The following is a 17,709-nucleotide window of genomic DNA, read 5'->3' as shown; positions in this document are numbered from 1 at the left end:
ATCCACTTCCTATGAGCAGAGCGCTTGGAAGAGGCAAGAGGCCCAAGCCCAGGCTGCTCCTCCCTGCCGCTGAGCCAGGAGTGAGACGAGCCTGTGGGATCACTTGTGGCAGCCCGAACTAGAGCACTATAACGGCTTAGACCGCGTGAAGCCCCTACTGCTAAAGATATGGGGCAGAAATATGGCCAAGGCGGGAGGTGAGGGAAAGGCCGGGAACTGCGAACCGAATGGTGCCTTCACTGAAGGAATCTTACCACTCTAGGGCAGGTCCGCTCCCAAACAGGCCGGAATCCAGTTCCGGGTTTTTGCCGCAGCTGCCTAGAGCGGGCGCCGTCTCCGGAGCGGAGTGCGGCGGCCGGGTTTGTTTGCCGCGCCCGCCCGCCCCGCCGGTGGGAGGGCGGCCCCGGCTGGGCGTCCAGCGCCGGGTTTTGCGCGGCGCCGGCTGGGGAAGTTGCCGAAGTTGGGCCGCGAGCGGCGCGTCCTTCCTGCGGCCCGGCCGGTGCATGATGGAAGCAGCATGGCCGCCCACCTCTCCCTGACACAGGTACCTCCCGCGCTCCCCGCTCCGCCGCCCGCCCGCTTCCCGCCGCTGCCGAGGCCCGCGGCGGGGCTGCGGCCGGAGCGCGCTCCCCGCCGCCGCCGGTGGCTCCGCGCCGCCGCCCTTCAGCGCCAACGGCCGCGCCGGCGCTGTCAGGTGGCGGCCGGGGCAGCGGGGGCCGCGCGGGTCCCGCCGGGCGGCAGGTGCCGCCGCCCGGTCCGCGAAGCGGGGGAAGCGGCCGCCGGTGTCTCTCGCCGCCCCGCGGAGCTGCGGTTGTGTCAGCGCGGCTTTTGTCTGGGCGATGGAAAAGCGCCCTGCAGGGTTTGAAGGCAGGCGGCACGCGCGGCGGCGGGGAGGCGCGCGCTGCGGGGCTGCCCGGGCTGCTCCGGGCTTGAGAGCCGAGCCCGAGCGCCTGGGCACGGAGCTGCCAGGCCGGCTGCTGCCTCGGGTCACTCGCCCGGTGCTCAGTGGTGATACAGGAACAGAAGGGGCTTCTTGGAGGTAGTAGCATCACCCGTTAACAGACAGGTGAGGATGTGAGCTTGGAAGAGAGAGCGAGCTGCATGAGTTGCCTTAGCAGTACCTACCTCCAAAGGTGCTGTTATTCTCCATGAATAGATTGGAAGTCATTTTACTTCTTCCTGTTTTTAGTTTTTAATTTCACTTCACCATTTCACTGCACAGTATAGAGACATTTTTTGCATACTAGCTGTACAGGTGCCTAGTGGCCAAGGGTTCAACCTTGGAGAGCTTTGCTGTTCGTTCCCTGTTCAGGTAAACTCACTCTGGCTAACTTTTGTTACTTTTTTTGGTGATAATTCTCTTTCTGATGATATTATTTCATGCAGGTTATTCTGTGCTGCTGGAGGCACCTCTTATGCCATAGAGCTCTGATGGCAAATAAGCTGTGCAGTTTTAAGACCCGTTTTGTTTATCAGTAACATGGGAAACGTGTTCCTCCAAGACGTAAGTCAGAGGAAGGCCTGTCAGCGCACGCAGTCCGTGTGTGCTTCAGTCTGATAGTCAGTTATCACCTTTGTATAAAAATAAGGGCTAGTAAGTGACTCATTTATAAGTGCATAAAAGAAAACAAAAAGTTGGTAGTAAGGCTGCTCATTTTACAATTGTTCCTATATGTAGTTGACTATTGAGGAAATCCTCAACCATTCCATAGAAAGATGGGATGGTAGTTTGGGGATAATCAGGAGCTCAGTTGTAATGAGAAAATAGAGATGTCCTTAAAGGTCTAATAACACAGCTATAAAGTACAGCGGGAAGGCTTGCTTTAATGTACCAAAATGTTAGATTGGCTCTGTCTGTCTCGCTGCCTTTTTTTTTTTTTTTTTTTTTCTCTTCCCTCCTCTCCAAAAAAAAAAGTGCTAATGTTGCTAATGTTGACAGAGGCAGAATAATCACCCATATCATTAAAACTGTAATCACTACATGTTAAGCTGTTGGTCAAACTGAGAAAGTTATTCCCGATGATATTGGTCATTTATTTTATTTTGTGTTGAATAACCAGCTTCAGGTGTATTCAACTCCCTGAGATGAGCATTTCTTCATTGTGTATTTTAATTTTGGGGTTTTTTGATGTAATGGAAAGATAGTGACAAATCATAAGTGTTGTAGTATTCTGAGTCAATTTAGATACAATATGGGAAATGAAAATGATATTGGAGGGGAGCTTCAGTTAGATCAATAACTACTACCAGCAAAGGTTGCAGATTGCCACTTTTTGCTGTGGACTACATGCAGGGAATAAGAGGTATATTTATCTGTGATCAAGCCAAAATTATCTTTGATTTTCTTTTTCCTGTCCTTGGTTTGGTTTTGTCTGCAATTTAACACAGCTAGGAAGTTGGGTGTTTCCAAAATAAGACTAGGGTATTTTCAGATGGTTTTGCAGCTGTAGTATCTGAGGGGGCTGGGCATCCACTATTTGAATATTGTAATACTGCTTAAGTAACATGAAACTTTCTTGTGCTTAGCTGATAGATTGCATTCTGTTGGCTGATTAGTAAAAATATTTGAGGACACTGTAACTGTAATGGAGTATATTGTGCTGAGTACGCCTGAAATGTGTTGCTAACACACACCATTTAGTAATAATCTGAAGTATCTTCTTCTCTATCTTGAGCCATCAGCAACATCTTGTTACCACTTGCATTTGCTCAGTAAGTGCTACAGTCTGGGCATGACTGTGAATTGAATACGAAACTTCTAAGAAAACTTTCACCAAGCAAGTGTTTTGTTGTGGGTGCCTTTAGTTTGGAAACAAGCTAGGAGCATCAATGAGAAGGAACTGCTTATACATGAAATATGTCATTTGTTATTGGAAAAATCAAATTAAGCTGTATTCCAAATGAGGAACTCTATTTTTGACCTTCCAGGGATGGCTGCTCATCTTTATCTTGTTGTGGGAACAGGGAAGAAAACTGAAAATGCAGATAGTGTGTGTCAAGAATGTAGAAGATATGTGAGTTGAAAATTGGTGTAATATGGACCAAAAACTCCATGCTGCTCTTGAAAATTTAAGTTGTGGTTGACTTTGAGAAGTTACCTGTATGACTGAGAGAAACTTTAGGGTTTGGGAAAATTCATTGTTTAAAGGTAGGAATGTAAAGGAATGCTCAGGGAGAATGAGGTTTTTGTGTTTCATTGGATATTGAAACAGGCTAAGCTAACTACCTGTCTATTGGGTGCACTGCCAGGACTTGCATCCTGTCAGGGAATATGTAGGATGTAAATACTTATAAATGACAGGCTTGTAGTAATGTGTCACAGTGCAGAGCCAAAGCAAAGCCAACCTTCCTCCCTGCCGTCTCCCAGTCTCTGGCAAACTTCTAGTGTTTGTTAAGGATCAACAAAAGGATAAAAGAACCTGGTTTGCTCTCTTTACAGAAATGAGAACACGCTTGTTCCTCTTTCAGCCCTCTATGAAAGATACGGAAATACTTTTTTTTTTTTTTTTTTAATTGTTTAGGGTATAGGATGGCTATTTTTAAAGCAGATAGAAGTTATTTTGACTGATGCTACGTCAGCCAAAAGCAGTGAGTAGTTGCGTCAAACCGAGTAGTGTAGTTGTTTCTGCAGTTGTGTGGTGTGGTATTTTTTGTAATTTTGTAATTTTATTTAATCCCCAAACTTTAAGAGGGTCTAATGGTGGAAGAGTCCTGAGAAGAACTGCTTGTAATTACTTTATTCTTCCATCCCTCATCCATTCTCTTTTCAGCTTCATGGAGCTGGAGCTGTGCTTTACCCTTTCTACAATTTAGAGGAACAGGTTCTTTGCAATACTGGATCCTTTTGAGTTCCAGGGCAGAGTAACAGAAAGGACTACTTGGAGAATGCCTATACAAGAGTATGCAATTTAGTCTGGAAATGCGAAAATGTAGTTTTGTATCATGACAGAATACAGTATTTTGAATTGCAGAGAAAATAGGAGGGGAGAAAAAGGTGTTCTGTCTTCCTTGAAATGAAAGGGTTACTTATTTTTGTTTCTCTTAATGGATAGCATTTGTCTTTCTTCTCGTCCCCCTGTTCAGCTTTTTTTCTGCAGGAAGCTTTTGGATGTATGGGGTAATCATGCTGGCAGTAGTATCTTATTACACCTAAATGTGAGTATGACAGAGGGGGAAACGCATGAGGAAATAGAAGCTTGGCTGACACGAGAAGATGAAAAAGACAGGTGTCCCTGAAGGTGGTTTTCATTTCCTAGGTTAGTGTTCTGAAATTCCTAAGTTTGTAACACAGATTGTAATTACCAAAACAGACAATGCTTTTGTGAGCAAAACGTTTTTAGATGGAATGTATTCCTATTATAACATGAGTGGAATCTGACCTTTTCTCCCTTACTCCTTTTTGCACTGAAAAAAAAGGTCAATTTTTTCTCGACACCTGTATGTTATAAACCAAAAGAGATATTTGCCAGGTAAATTCTATAGCAACACTTTAGAAGATGTTAAATAGATTTTTTTCTTTTTGAGGAATATCAAGGATATCCTTGACTGTTATCTGTTATTTTATTGTGGACTATGTTTTGCAGGAAAAACTAATCTGTTACTTGTAAAATAGTCTGAGAAAGATTTGTATTTTATTACTATTATTCTGTCTGGTGTCACAGGAAATTCCAATTATTTCAGTGATACTGATGTTAAAATGAAAATTGGCAATAGTAACAAAATAAATAAGAATTATTGGCTTGTACTCTAAGCGCTGAATGAAAAGATTGTTTTGCACTTAGTGTTTTCATTGCAGGACTTGGAGTGTTTCCTGTCCAGGGGTGACAATGATAGGTCTGGCTGTAAAAATGAAACATTTGGCTGAACAAAGGGTGATATTGGGCAAGAGGGATTATGTATGAGAGCTGATACTTCTAGAGTATGTGCAGGCCAGCTGTGTTCCAGTATTTGTACATAACTTTAATTTGACTGTGTGTCTTCATAATGAATTAGTTGTTGTTACTCGCATGTTGTTACTTTGTAATGAATTAATAAATTTAAGTAAAATATTTGAGTGTTTAGGAAAGGAAGAACTTTTGCCTTGCTGTTAAAGTGTAGATGAATTGGCAAGTACAGCATTTGAGATTTAGTTCAGAAAATATAGCATGCCGGAAAGTAATTTACAGAGTTTTGATATTGTTGAGTGTTAGTTAGGGTAGTTGATCAGAGGTCTGTCGAAACTTGAATATATTTCTTCAAGCTATTGGAGTTGTTTAAATGACCACTTTGTTGATGGTGGGTGAAATAATAAAAGGCTTTGAGTATTAGGGCAAAGTTAGAACAAAGTTAAACCATGTAATTTGAGGTGTTTCACTGAATACAGGTGATGATATTTGTAGTTGAGCATTTGTAGTTTTTATTTTGACTGGGCAAGAGGTATTAATAAAAAGATAAACTAGAGAACTGGCAAAATTACGTGGCTGTTGGAAGAAACTGAGCATCTCTGGGGACGTTAAAAACTTGCCAAAAAGCAGATGTCATTATAGGAGTGACCCCCCGTTACCTCTAGGTCTTTTCTGTAATTTGTCGGATAGGATGGTCTAGTCGTGTAAAGAAGAGTTTCCTTTCTCTAGGTGAATAGGCTCACATCAAAGCGCTGAATTATGTTGTCTGACTTCCTCTCTTAATATGTTTAGGCTTCCTCAAGTTCCCATTAGCTAGTAGTTTGGCCAAAATGGCAACTTTTACGGTAGGAAAACTTGTGCTATTTCAATCATGAGAGTTTATACATGCTGTAGTCAAGTCTTTTCTGCAGCTGTTCAGTTGATGACAAACTTGTTTCCGATTTTTCCATGCAAACTTCTAAATTTTAGTGCAGAAAAAGCTGCTATGTTTGTATTCATTTTCTACAAAGCTCCATTTTTGTCACTGAAGGTTGTAAGATCATAAGAAACTGTATTATTCTTCTTTATCTAACTGTGGGTGAGAACTGAAAGTCCAAGAGAAGGTGATGATGTTAAGACAGAAGGATTGTACAGAATTGTGCGAAAGTCATGATTTCTGGTAGCAAGAACTTACATTGAAAAAAAAAAAGGGGGGGGGGGGGATCAGAGACTTCAAGTAAGAAGTCAGAACCTTCCAAAGGTTGCAGTATAAAGACCCATCTTAGTCTTCATCATCTTACAGGATAAATACCAATTATGGATCTTAAGAATTATGCTAAAGCTTCTTTTCAGACTGGCAAGAGATATGTTCCGGCATTAGTTATTCAGGGAGAAAAGAGTTCGAATATGCATTATAGGGTTTAATTGTATCTCTCTCTCTCTCTTTTTTTGATATAGCTATCAAGTGCAAATCCTGTGTATGAGAAATTCTATCGACAGGTATGTATGTTTTTATTGAAGTTGCAAACATTTTTGCTTACATAAAAACAGAATATTCTTTGCTGCAGTCTTTAATATGACCAGCAGTGTGTAAACTATGGAAGTTCAGAAAAAAACAATCTGCTTTAAGGTGTATTTTTATAGTATACGTTATAGTAGCTAACACTTGCTTGATGTGTCACTACCATCCATTATATCACGTGTATTGCTTTGCAATTGTAACATACTTGGCTCTTGTGATGAAGTAAATTTTTGCTGCATAGTATGCTGTTAGGTTCTTTTGTAGCATGTGCATAATATCCATTATACAAATACACAAAACTACCTTTAAGTAAACAGAAATTTAAAATATTGCTTGTATAAAGCAAATGCAGTTTTTTTAAATAAATAAATTTTGAATAACTTATGAAGCTCTTTCAAAAATCTAATAGGAGGGCTTTTATTTTCCCTCCATTGTGAACCTGTTAAAGCTTCTGTCTGCTTGCTGTAAAATGGGATGTGCTGTATAAGACCTTTTTTAGTCACTTCTGGGTCTCAGTGCTGCAACGTAGCCTTACCTGCTGTGGAGAGAGAAGTCGTGATGTCTGCCAACACTATTTTTGAACTGTGCTTAGGGTATTAGTGTAATATGCTGATATTCATAAATATGCATAAAATCAGGGATAAAATGTATAAGCTAGAAAGTTTGAACTTATAGAAGAGTGTTTTTGAAGTTCCTGAAGGAAGAGAGAGTTTAGTCAAAATTAGGTTGGATCCAGAAACCAGCTTGAAGAAATAGGAAACAGTTGTCACTCTTACAAAGATGTTTTCTTTCTCTGACTCAGTCTGAAGGACAAGCCCAGTATATGTCTATCTCCAGGAACAGAGTTAAAGGCCTTAGGAGACTCCCATGTTATGAAGATTATTACAAGGTCATGAGAAAGGACAAGAGACTCATTTTCTGCACATTAGGCTCCTTGGCTTAATACTATTGACTCCTTCTCACTGACTTGCATAATCATCCCATGTGCCTATTCATTTCTTCCTTCTGATTGCAATTGCTTAGCTCTTAAAATCTGAAGCCAAAAGTTGGATACAGGGATTCGAGCATAAGTATAATGCTTGTTCCTAAGTCTCTTAATATCTTGCATTTATGGGAATATATATAGCCTAGTACTATAAAGTGCTGATATGATACTATTTGTTGTATAGCAGCCTGTCATTCCTCTGCAAGAAAGGAGCTTCCTCAACAGTTACTGGTGTTAAGTTGGGCTGATGGACCTGATTTCCGCAGGGTTGCTTTTCTAACTTGGCTCAGGCATACTTCTTTCTGAAAGCATTTGTGCTAAGAGGAGCCTTTGGAAGGTGTTGTGTCGAAGACTTCTGGTTGCAGTAGATAACTTTTTTCTTCCCTCCCTTCTTTAAGAAGGTACCAACTTCTAGAATAGAAATGCTACAAAGACATTCCCCATTTGTTGGGGAATCAGCAATCTTCTTAGTGTGACCGTGCAGAAAACTGGCTTACATTAAGCCATTGCAGCACCCATCCCAGCATTCAAGACTCAGTAGTTTATAAACAAATTGAGATTTGCCCTTTAAAAAATAGTAATTAATACTCAGAGAATTAGCTGCATGGAAGGAAACTGTGTACATATCAGGTCAAATAAGCCTGCTTAAAACGTTCAAAGTCACCTTCCTCTGGGCTGAAGGTGAAGAAAGTAGATCAATGTAGCCCCAGCCAGTGTGGTGCTCTGTGACTTTCCTGAAAGAGCTGAAAATCCTCAAGGCTCAAGGTTTTTTTTGACTGGATCCTAATATTGTTAAGCTTATGTGATAAATAGACTGCACCAAGTGAAGAGGGGACTTACTGCAGTATCTTGGTGACTTCTTCCCTAGAATGCAAACAGTTCTTCCATACAGGCTGAATTCAATATTTAAAAATCTAAGCAATGGGTTAATTATAAGACTGAAGGGTGTATAGTTTTATTGCTGTGATCCGAGAATCCTAAATTATAGGAACCAACCTCTCCCAAATAAAGTTATACAGCATATGTGGAAACAAAGATGTTTTTACTTTTAAATTATATTTTCTAATTTGATTTTGGAGTTTTTAGAAGCAGGAAATATCTATTGACAGGCTTCATTTACTATAGCATGTTTTTCAAATGAGGAATTATCAGGGACTCTTATGTAGTCATTTGAAAAACCAATTTACAGACACCTCTTTGGGAGCTCTCTGCTTTGAGCATCTTACGCGGTCCGCCTTTCAACTTGGAAGGTTGATCTTTGTTCTACACACAATATTGAATACAGACTTTGATTTAACAAAATTTTGAGACTATAGGTGATGCTTTCAAGCATAGACAAGTTTTTTTTGCTGTATAGCCCCAACCCTTGCTCTTCTAACTGAAGCACCAGTTTACCAGGTCCTTCTCAAGCTGTTCTGGGGACAGCTGCGACTCTGTGTTCAGCAAGTGCCCACATGTCGAAAGTGAAGAGAGGCAAAAGAAAAAAATAGTGAGAAAAATCTAATGCTTGCATCAAATTACTCTTTTTGTGTGCATGCATTTCTCTTTTCTATGCATATTCATTTATTTGTACAACTTTTGGTTTTTTATCTCTTTTACCCCAGGAAATGGGGAAAATAAATGACCTTTGCCTGTCTCCTGTTCTTTGAAGTGTTTGTCATGTCTCAAGTTCATCAGAGCTTCAGGGCATCTCAAGTCCTTCATAAACTTGAAGACTTTGTTTTCAGATACATAATTTTCATATACAAAATGCAAGATGTAATTTGCTCTTTAGTTTTTTCATGGCCTGTACAACAATCTCTCTCTCTCTCTCTCTCTGGTATAGTAAGTTTGGACAGTCTAAGCAAAGATGCCCTTCTTAGTCTATTCTTTTTCCATATTACCTGTCCACGATTTGTTAGTCTAAAACATTTCCACAGTCCTCATGGGACAAGTTCTGAGTATAAATGAGTAATGATAAATGTACAACCCCTTTCTGTGCATCTTTTTTTTTGATTTTTAAAGAATACACAGCGCACTCTGCTATTCTCATGTATGTGACATGAGCTTTACCACTATTCTTTCCATTTGAAGATATAGCTGAGGTACTGTTTCCTTTCAGGAACTTGAATAGTGATCTCTATTAATGACCTCTCTTTGGATCCAGAGAAACATGTACTGGTAGTTTGGTATTCTGCCAAAATTGTCACCAAATTCTTCAGTGTGCAAATGAGCTTCCCTCTAGAAGAGGGAAATGCTTACTCTCTAAAACGAGGTGGCAAAGGATATCTTGAAGCAGAGCCTTCTTTTTCAGAGCGTAACTGACCATTTGGAGCATTCCAAGATGGATGATTAAATGTAATCCAATTTGGGATTTCTCTGTCCCTACAAGTCAAATGTTTCGTAGGCATCAAAGAGAAAATCTGCAATTTCAGAGGACTAATTGGGGAAGTTCAGGTGGTGACCTAATGTGAACAACTTCCTCTACAGTATAATTTGGGAGATTATGGAATGTGGGGCTTTTGTCTGTACTTGAAACTGAAGAATTTGAAATCCAGGCATAATCAGAACTTGTAGAGATGCAGAAGCAGACGTTTGATTTGTTTGCCTGTATATTAGTGTTTTTCTGCACTTTTAATGTGCAATTAATTTAAATCTTCATTTAAGATGATTTGTGAGAGGAAGTTTGTGTTGAGATATTACCTTTCAGCTTAGAAGATTTGGGGTAACTTCCGTCTGCCCCAAACTGGGTGGTCTTGGCAAATTTCTAATTCTCCCTTATTTGTAATGTCTGCAGACAGATGACAGTAATAGTAATATTTTGGGGTAATAATTTGTGGTATTTACTGTTTACCATAACTTAATTGTAGTAATTTTGCTGGAATGCTGTAAAACATTAGGATGTGAGAGATGCTTAGATATTATAGGAGACTTTATACCTTAATTAAAAAAAAAGGCAGTATTAAATAAGATGTCAAATTCCAAGGTTTGTCATATTAATGATAAATAGTTCAAAAATGTGACTTCTAATGCAATTTTTTTTAATGAAAAGGAATTATTTTTTTAAAAAAAGTCTGAAGTCAGACAGTTACAACATTAAAAGCTTCTCTGATAGGTTTTTGAGAGCCTGCATGAAGAAGTTGCAGCAATGCAAGTCTTAAATTGTGATGCAGTTTTTTTTGTTCTTCCCCCAGGTTGATTCTGCTAACACTGGAAGAGTGTTAGCTTCTGATGCAGCTGTTTTCTTGAAAAAGTCTGGATTGACAGATTTGGTGCTTGGAAAGGTATTTACTGATTTAAGGACGTTTATTTAATCATCTTATCTCTGCTTCAGTTGTTATGCTGTGCAAATTAAAGTGGTCCTACAGGGTATATAGTCTTCCCTTGCCAACTACCTCTCAGTGTTGTAGAACATCTTTGTGTTCTCTATTTTTTAGATTTGGGACTTAGCAGATACTGATGGCAAAGGTATCCTGAACAAACAGGTAAGATAGTCTTTGTGATGAATGAAAGCCTTTCAATTACTCCAACTATTGGCAAACCTTGAAATAAGATAAAAAATAAAAACTCTGGTTCAGAAGGGCAATTTTTTAAAATGGATGTATTCTAAATTCTTTTTTTAGAACATATAATGGTTAAAAAAAAAAAACAATAAATTATAATGCCTTCAGGTACCTGATCTGTCTTTTCTTCAGGTCATTAAAGTGAGCCTCTATGTCACTGTGTAATGTAATATACTAAGAATTAAAGACTAATGTACTGTATGTTGTATTAGTATGAAGGTAACTTTCTGTTATCCTGGAGGAAACTTACTGTAAAAATATAAATTCTAGCAGAACTGCTTTCTCTTTAACATAACTGATTTTGATGGATTTCACAGCAGAATGCTTTGCTTCAAGTTATTCTTCCTTAGTTGTGGGTATAAGCTGTATGTCAGTCAGACTTGTGTATTAATTTTGTGTGTGATCTGCTGAAAAGCTGTAATGTGACTTGTGATGTTTGAGGGTTTGAAGAATGAATACTTAAATAGTGACTCATAGAGAGCTGCTTCATTCAATGGTAGAAAAAGGAGCATCTGTAGCTTTTAATAAACATTTTCTTGAAACTTTCTCTGGTTGATGTCTTTGTGCTATCCCTTTTCTTCCTCTTGTTTCATCAAGTACTGTCTTTGGGATCAACTCAGTTCCTCCAAGATAAACATACGTAATTGCTACTGTAAATGTTCACTGCTCTGCCCTGGAAGAACTGAGTGCTTAAAAATTAAATCTAATTACACTAGAACACTTAGAGAAAGCAGCAAAGTGCTCAATTCTTCCAGTGAGACAAAACTTGTAATTACTTATTCCAACTTTGTGACTCCTTTTGTAATCCTTGGCAACCTTTTGTGTATATGGCAATTCAGAAGCTCAAGAGAAGCTCATTCTTTTGAAATTTGAGGATTTTTCATATGATAATCTTTTAAAAACTCTTTTTTTTTTGTAGGAATTTTTTGTGGCTTTGCGACTTGTAGCATGTGCACAGAATGGACTGGATGTTTCCCTGAGCAGTCTCAACTTACCTGTTCCGCCACCAAGATTTGTAAGATTTCTTTTTTGATGGGAAATCTCAATTAATAACAACTGCTTTTAAACAAACATTTTTAAGCATTGTTTTAAATAAATACTGAATATTCCTGAATGACGTTGGGCAAGGAGGAGGGCCATGAGGAATAAGAATAAGGTACTGAACGTTCCAGTGGGGATTTCTGTCAAATTATGTAAAATTAGCATATATAATATATAGTATATAAAAATATATAGCATGTATAATGTTGCATATTCTATTGTTGATGGAATTAGAATTTTAAATTTCTTATTCTAACCTTTGGTATTCTTGATTAGGATACAAGTGATTAAAAATACAGTTCTAGCTTTGAAAAGTTGTGACCCCTCAAACAGGGGAGTGGTTGGAACCATTTTCCTTCTGATGTGTTTGTGTGTGTGTGTGTTCTGTTTTTCACTAGACTGATACTGGTAGTCCTTTGCTACTCAGTGGAGCAGCATCAGCTGATGTACCATGGGCTGTTAAGGTAAGCTGTAATATGTAAAGATCAGTCTATCAGTTACAGTTAGGTGGTTTGAAATAAAACACAATTCTTCTTGAAGAAAAGTGTAGTGATGGTGATAACTAAAGTATAAAATGAATGGCTATCTTTAATGCTGAATTACCATTCATGTCAAATCTGTATTTTGGCCAGTAGGTCTTCTAATCTTATTAAAAACACTTGTCACTTGTGAAATCTCTTCACTGTGGGAATCTTGTTTTACTGGGAAAAATCATCTGAAGCCTAAGGTAGTTGAAGACAATGTAATTGGGATGAGTCTGACTTAAAATACTTAAAAATAATAAATTCTCTGTAAGGTATTTTTTCTGCTACTGTACATTTTTTGTTTGTTTGAAACTTAATGCTATTAATGCTATTTTTTTAGGTTCTGAGCGTGACTGGGCACTTCATTAAGCAATATTTATTTCTTCTGTCCCATGCAGCTTGAAGACAAGGCCAAGTATGATGCTATTTTTGATAGTCTCAATCCTGTGAATGGACTGTTGTCAGGTGATAAGGTGAAACCTGTGCTCCTTAATTCAAAACTGCCAGTGGATATCTTAGGACGGGTAAGGATGACTTTTTAGTGGATTGTTAATTCACAAAATCAAAACTACAATAAACTCGATGTTCATTCAAGTTTAAGATCTGTAATAATAAATCTCACTACTAAATATATTGAGCGTTGGCACCCTTTCATGCAATTGTTACCTGTAAAAATGTTCTTTCATATTTTGTTAATCACCTCTCACTACAGTGCATCTGTTTTGCGCACACTTTTTAGGACAGAGCACCATTAAATCCTGCTTTCCCTCTTTCTCTCCTCTCATTCCCTTGTTCTTTTACCCAATGTATATCAATATATGTTGCTGACTGAAAAGTAATCCTGTTAGATTGATTGCTCCTGATTGCGATATCATGCAGATAGCTTGTTCTCACTCTTGTTTTTCATGAAAATTTGAGTAGGGAATCACAAAGTTTAGACAAACATTTCTGCAATCTCCTTTTTGTTGTTAGGTGTGGGAATTAAGTGATATTGACCGTGATGGGATGTTGGATCGAGATGAGTTTGCAGTTGTAAGTATCTCGTTCTTCTGCATTTTGGAATTTTGAAAGCCTAGTGCTTAATATGGATGTGTTGCGTGTTATTTTTTTTAAAAAATTGGTTTCATTCAATGTCTTTATTCAGAGACCTGGAATCAGACTTTAATATTAGTTAATATTCTTGTCAGGTTATTCAGTTACTCTCTCGCATTACACACCAATTTCTTTGTGGGCCAAATGATCCGTTAAAAACTTAGATTAGAGCTGTGATCTGCTATGCCATGTGTGTTTTCACAGAATAGCCAGTCTTAGCTTAACCTTTAACGATTGTGTTCTTAATGCCTTGAGATATCATTGAGGGTTTTAAGTAGGTATAAATTCTTTACAAGTTCACAGCAAGTCAAAATTTGAACACTATTAGTGACAGACTAGATGAAATAACCTTATTTAGTGCTTCCTACCTTGTCTTTCCCCCAGGAGATAGTAAGGAAGGAGTGGAAGACTCTTTCTTTTGAAGGTTCTCATACGCTTTGAATGTAATAGTAACCAAATATTAACTTCTCAAAAACTTCAGCTGTTTTTTTTTTTTAATACTCAAATAAAGTGGAGAGAGAGCGGTTAGGCAGTCCATCTGAGGGAGAGATGCTTTAATTTTAGTTGAAAAATGTTTAATCTCACTTTAAAGGTTCAGCTAGGCTAACCCCATACTTTAAATGCATTCTGCATTGAAAGCTCATCCTTTCAGAGTCAAGGTTAAGAAATAAAACAAACCAAAATGTTTAATTGACAAGTATTGACTTTATGGACAACCTAAACCTTGCTTTGTTTTTTTAATTAATGCAAAATGTTAGTGATACACAGATTTATTTTTGTTTCTGCTGTTCTATATATATTTTTGAGAAAAGATAACAGTTGCAGATGTTACTCTCATCAGGATTGTTTAGATGATCAGGTGTTACACGCTTCAGGTTCTTCTGAAACTAGTTCCTTTAAGTCCTTAGTGGTTAACTGTCATTAAACTTTATTTCCTGTATTTTGTGGTGATCAGCCTGTAGATTATGTGTCTGTGAAGTTGTTGCTATTTATACTGTAATTGTTCACATTTTTTAGCCTTGAGATTAGGCAACTGATATGATGCTGTTGTGAAATGTTGCAGGTAAATTAAATTGGCAGTATATAAAACGTTTCAAAATTAAATTTCTTCAAGTGCAGTTCTGTATTATTCAACAGCCATAAAATTCTCAAAATATGAAATGACAGCAAAATTTAGTGTTTCCTAGAAGAATCGTTAATATATAAAAATTAAGTGCTTCAAGTGTTTTCTCCTAAAATCTCACATATGGTGATTACAAGCCTGGTTATGGTTAGGAGAATCAGTTTAAAGTTATAAAGGTACTTTGCTAACATTGAACCTAATAGGGTAAGTGAAAAGAAAGTCAGAAATCAGTAAGAATAAGGGGAAACCTTAATGAAAAGATGCTACTTAGTAATCTGTTAACTATCTTTTTTTAAATATGCGTTTTTATTTTGTATATATATACATACACACGTGCGCGCACACACACCATCATGCATAAGGGCGCACACCTTGTTTTCGTGTTCAGGCCATGTTCTTGGTGTACTGTGCTCTGGAGAAGGAACCAGTGCCAATGTCCCTGCCTGCAGCTTTGGTGCCACCATCCAAGCGAAAACCTGTTAGTGTTCCAGGAGCGATGCCATTAATTCCATCTTCACTGTCTGCGAAAGAGTCTCATCAATCCTTGCCACCTGTAGGTGTTTTAGCTGCCAAAACACCATTAACACAGGTAAATTATCGAGTGATTCGGGGTTCAGTTATACCTGTCCTTAATGTTGTGCTTTGGAGTCTGCCTGTATGAAGAGTCTTGATACAGCGGTGGTGTGTGTGTTTGTTTTAATTTCCTGTTCCTTGCCATATTGATTTGTTGATAAATTGAGGAGGTCAATGAGAAGGCTGGATTATGAGAATGGCTGACATTAATTTATCTTGTTTACATTTTTTGGATGCCTTCGGATATAAATATTTGGTTTGGAAAAAAATACCTTACTTAGCAAAGACTTGGAAGATTGTTTAACAATAATATTTCAAAGTAGCAGTAGTAAGTTATTTCGAATTGGTACAAAGGTCAGAGTTTTAAGAAAACAGTTCAAAAGTATAGTTCAGGTACATGTCTGGAGAACATGCAGCTGTTCTGGTTGAAAACTGACTTGAATATAGACAGGTTCTTCCAGCAAATTAGCATCCATGGTAGGTGTGTGATTATATATGTGTGCATGCATGCAGAGTTTGAAAAAGACATTAATAAAAATAGAACAGGTAAATGCAAACAATGAGGAAATGAGACAAAAAGGTTTGGCATAGTCACCTCAAAAAATATGAGGTCTGGAGTTTGTCACAAATGTTGCGTGAAGTTTTGGGCACCCATTTTTGAATAGTCAATAGGAATTTGGCACCTCTTTGGTACTTTTTGGTGTTTTCCTTTGGGATATCTGGGTTTCAGGGAATGTTTGATGTATTGACAAGGAGGTAAAGCAGTACCCGCTAGCCTGAGTATTTACTGATGTAAATATCTTGCTTCTGTATTTAGAGTTGATTGAGGATCTCTGTACATATCTCTTTTGGAGGATAAAAGTAATTCATGAGCTAGGCACCTATATCACTTTTTAAATGTGTGTTGTAGTCTTTGAATTATATAACTCCCAAAGAAGTAATCTGAAACACTACAGTTTTCAGTAAACAGTTTTCAGTACTCTGAAAACAGATCCATCTTTATCTTAATAAGGGGTGCGTGTGTTTGTTTCCTTTCCCCACAGTGGGTTGTATCTCCTACAGACAAAATGAAGTATGATGAGATCTTTGTGAAAACTGACAAAGACATGGATGGCTTTGTGTCAGGTGTGGAAGCCAGAGAACTGTTCTTGAAGACGGGGCTGCCTTCTGCTCTGCTTGCCCATATCTGGTAGGAATTTTTTCAGGGACAACTATTGAGACAATGGGATGGATCTCAATCATTCTCAGCACTTTTCATGAAAAGTGCTTTGTTGATGCTTCTGGAAAACGAAGGGTTTGGTTATACAATAAAGTGCTCTGTATGAGTAGTGGTAACTTATTTGTTTCTACTTTTGAACTGAAATGGGGTGAAAACCAATTCATTCTATGTGTTGTCATGTTCTAGCTGGAGCAGAGGAGAAGCCTCAACAAATGCTGGACTTCAATAAACAATCCTCTTTAGGGTGTTACAGTGTTATTCTGCATCTGAGCCCTGATGCACTACCCATACCCATGTGATAGCAATTGTCAGTGCAAAACTCTTATTGTGCAAAACATGAGGCCTGTGTAGTTCTGTAGATTGCTTTGGTCTCTCACTATCACCAGCAGTGATACTCACGTGTCTCTCTTTTTTTTTGTTTTTATGCCTCCACAGGATAAGCTAACATAGGCCCTCTTAGGAAAAAATCTGTTTTGGAATACATGCTTAGTATAATCTCTAGTTTAGGAAAGTTAGAGAAGTTTGTGTTGACTGCAAGAGCGTCTTTCTTTAGCAGGAACAGTTCAAGATATTTGGGTGTTCCTAATGATTCACAGGCTAATTCTGCCTTTCAGCAGATCCAGAACCAGCTCTAATGGAACTGTACACCTTGGCATGAAAAGAGAAAATGGTTGTGTATGTTTAAGTAATGCTTCGTATTTATTACTAAGCCCACCTCCTCCACCACATTATTTAAATAGCACTAGCAATTTTCAAAGTTTTGAATGACAGCAAGTACAGTAAGCAAGGTTCAACTTGCAGAAATTAGGGTTTGATTTGTTTCATATCTGTACAGGGCTCTCTGTGACACGAAAGACTGCGGAAAGCTTTCAAAAGAACAGTTTGCCTTGGCTTTCTATTTAATTAATCAGAAGTTATCAAAGGGCATCGACCCACCTCAAGCTCTGACTCCAGAGATGATTCCACCTTCTGACAGGGGTGTCAGTTTACAGAAGGTAAGGATGAGTTTGGCATTTTGGCACGATCTCAAACATAAGAAAAGGTTAATTTCGAAGGCTACATAAGAAACAGATCAAGTACTGGCATACCTTAGGTCTAACATAATACCAGAAGGAAAACAAGTTGTAATTACAAAGAACACTGCTCCATGCATTTTCCAAAATGAAGTTGCCATTTATTGCACCTGCCAACCAAGCAGAGAGATCTTATGTTGAGAAAGCATGATT

General features: G+C 38.4%; 1 protein-coding gene across 7 annotated transcripts in view; it reads left to right on the top strand.

The window, feature by feature from the left end:
* Positions 1-450: 450 nt before the first annotated feature.
* The window catches only part of EPS15 (epidermal growth factor receptor pathway substrate 15), a 44,264-nt gene continuing 27,005 nt past the window's right edge, over positions 451-17,709 (top strand). For 6 of the 7 annotated variants that reach the window (XM_088536667.1, XM_088536662.1, XM_088536648.1 and 3 more), the window contains exons 1-11: positions 451-544; positions 6,321-6,362; positions 10,543-10,632; positions 10,786-10,833; positions 11,831-11,926; positions 12,351-12,416; positions 12,875-13,000; positions 13,449-13,508; positions 15,080-15,280; positions 16,308-16,453; positions 17,319-17,478. In XM_088536667.1, the coding sequence (XP_088392793.1) occupies positions 518-544; positions 6,321-6,362; positions 10,543-10,632; positions 10,786-10,833; positions 11,831-11,926; positions 12,351-12,416; positions 12,875-13,000; positions 13,449-13,508; positions 15,080-15,280; positions 16,308-16,453; positions 17,319-17,478 (1,062 nt within the window). In that variant the 5' untranslated portion in view covers positions 451-517. The remainder of the gene's footprint in view (positions 545-6,320; positions 6,363-10,542; positions 10,633-10,785; positions 10,834-11,830; positions 11,927-12,350; positions 12,417-12,874; positions 13,001-13,448; positions 13,509-15,079; positions 15,281-16,307; positions 16,454-17,318; positions 17,479-17,709) is intronic. The other variant, XM_088536654.1, reaches the window with a different exon arrangement.

This window comes from Tinamus guttatus, unplaced genomic scaffold (genome assembly GCF_059628265.1).
Source record: "Tinamus guttatus ecotype Peru unplaced genomic scaffold, ASM5962826v1 Tinamus_guttatus_pri_ptg000044l, whole genome shotgun sequence".
Lineage (NCBI taxonomy): Eukaryota > Metazoa > Chordata > Aves > Tinamiformes > Tinamidae > Tinamus > Tinamus guttatus.
The sequence above is the reverse complement of the archived record's forward strand: the minus strand, read 5'-3'. Positions and strand labels throughout refer to the sequence as shown.